Source organism: Aplysia californica, unplaced genomic scaffold, assembly GCF_000002075.1.
Source record: "Aplysia californica isolate F4 #8 unplaced genomic scaffold, AplCal3.0 scaffold00003, whole genome shotgun sequence".
Lineage (NCBI taxonomy): Eukaryota > Metazoa > Mollusca > Gastropoda > Aplysiida > Aplysiidae > Aplysia > Aplysia californica.
In genome coordinates this window covers 1,317,352-1,319,817 of record NW_004797273.1, presented here as the reverse complement: position 1 = coordinate 1,319,817, position 2,466 = coordinate 1,317,352, and the positions used below count along the sequence as shown (strand labels likewise).

Genomic DNA, 2,466 nt, shown 5'->3' with positions numbered 1-2,466 from the left:
CTCTCTCTCTCTCTCTCTCTGTCTCTCTTCTCCCCTCCTCCCTCCCCCCTTCTCTCCCCCTTTCCTCTCTCTCCATTTAGGCACGTACAATTTGTAGCTTTCCTTTAATCATTCAGACCTTGGCGAGGCAGGGTTCCAAAGTCCTTATTACCGGTATCCATCTAGTATTCAGCCACGCCCTTGTTGACATTTCCAGATCGCTCTCGCCGCCTTCTTTCTTCACCGCTTAAAAGTCTCTCTCATATCCTGATTCTTTCTAAGGAAAACCAAAACCCAGCGACCACAGAATATACAAAAAGGACAGAATGTGCAATGCATTTTGCTTTTACAAATTTCTACTGTCTTTTCGCCAGATAACATTGACAGTGCCAACAGATCGTTTAAGTTTTAGAGATCATGAATCCCATTTTACACAAAGAAATCTACTCATCTACCTCTTACATAGTAGGCGATTGGCAGGCTCCCTTGTGTGATTTACTCTTTTTTTTATCAAACAGCTATCTTCCTTGTCTATCCCCTTCTTTTCTTCAAATGATGCTTTTCTATAGTAACTCTTCTTATCTTCATTATTTGTATATTGTTGTGACCTATCCGTGTTACAAGTGCCGTAAAACTCTTATTAAAACTAAAAAACCCTACTTAGTTTGTTTCGGAAAAAAATTACAGTCATATGAGCTCGCCAAACCTCCCACAGAGATATCAAATGTTATCAAACATAGTTAACACTTCGTATCCACCAAAAGAATAATTCGACGGCTCAAAATTTATAAAGGAAAATGATTCCCGTAAAGCCAGAAGGGAGCAACACCTTAAGGTTACGCACCGTCAATATGATGGATGTCCATTTTCAGGTGATTATACATATTAACTGATTAATGTTCTATTCATGTTATTTAATACTGTTTCACCTTCCGCACTTCAATACAACTATTGACTTTTTTACCTGTACTGTTTTGATTTTCTCAGGTACGCCAATCGGGCTGGAAAGCCGCCTCCTGGACCCTATACGTCATCTTCCTCATCGTCGTTGTCGTCTGTACCCATAGCTGCACAGGCCCAGGCTTACCTAGAGCAGAATGTTCGAGCCTTCATGAACCCGAAGAAGTATTCACAGGTATGATCAGTTTATTTTCCGTAAAGCTTCACGTTATTTGCAACACACATCGGGTCATATAAGTACCAAAGATTAGAGATGGTACGAGAGAATTACATACTGGTACAAAGCAAAAGGAGGAGCGATAAGAAAGATATATGTTTGATCAGTTGTCTGTTTAATGGCGTCTGTGGTGTCGCTGTCAGGTGCTTTGCCATGGCATGCAAAAGACCCAAGTTCATTTCACATGGTGTGAAAATTTTTAATCGAATATTTCGGCCTCTCTTTTGGGACGTTGTATCCCACTCAGCCAGGGTTGGCCCTCCTTCTAAATGATCTAAAGTGTGTGGATGGAGGTGTAAAAAACACATATATTTTAACAAAAATGGTAATCTTCTTTTGTTAAGTTTTCCACCCCATACAACACTGCTCTTTTTGTGCAAATATATTTTATAAGTGTTTTTATGGCTTCACACGTACATACTACATACTCGTGAAGCTTTGGGTTCGGGGGTCTGATGCTCAGCTCGGTCCAAAGTTATGTCCGTAGGAAAGACACTTTATATGAGTTTTCCTATTTGTTTTGGCTTCGCCCTTATATGGGATGGACATTATATTGTGAGGTCTCGCCTCTTAAATATATCTACAGTGTTGCAAGGGGCGTTAAACCTATACAATTTGGCAAAGTTGACTGGCGCTGTTGGTGATCAGTGTTGGTTTGGACGTCTCACCTTAAGATTTGCTGGACCTTTTCTTTTGTTTTGTTGTTTATTTTGTTTTGAAAATCATATTCGGTTTATCAGAAGCCTAAGCTAGCTATTATTTAATGCTTTCAGATTTTGTTATGGCTGATGGGTATGGACGATTGTTGGAACGCCCTCTTTTTGTCATACTTTTAGCACTTCTTCTGGAACCAGCGTCTGTGGTGCAGAGACTTGGCGCTTTGCCATCACACGCAGAAGACATGGCTTCGATTCCGACCTGAAAATATTTGTTATGGAGAATATACTCGAGATTTGACGTTGTAACCCTCTCATTCCGTATTGGCTCTGACATGCAGGGTCGAAACAGCCACTTTTTCCTTCCTAAATTATCCAAATTGTGGGGATGAGGGCGTGAAATATCTACGTTGACAAGTATAATATAATATTGTAATTTTGCACTAGTTTGCTCGGTCGACTTATTGAATTTTCTCAAACGCGTCACCAAGCGGGCGCGCTTGAACTTTAACTTGGGCAAGACGAATAGATCAAAAGCAGGTCGTCTGGTTTTTGCCGAGAATCAAAAAGTTTATCCTCTTCTTATTTATTTCTATTTTAAAAAATTGTTTTGTATGTATCTTTTCTTTAATAAGACCGAGGCAAAGGCGGTGC

The 2,466-nt window shown here is 40.1% G+C and overlaps 1 protein-coding gene across 1 annotated transcript in view; it reads left to right on the top strand.

The window, feature by feature from the left end:
* Positions 1–2,466, top strand: part of LOC101851541 — a gene marked incomplete in the record, with an annotated part of 136,551 nt that overhangs the window by 113,249 nt on the left and 20,836 nt on the right. Inside the window, 1 exon segment of the mRNA XM_035968207.1 lies at positions 967–1,114. Coding sequence (XP_035824100.1) covers positions 967–1,114 — 148 coding nt within the window.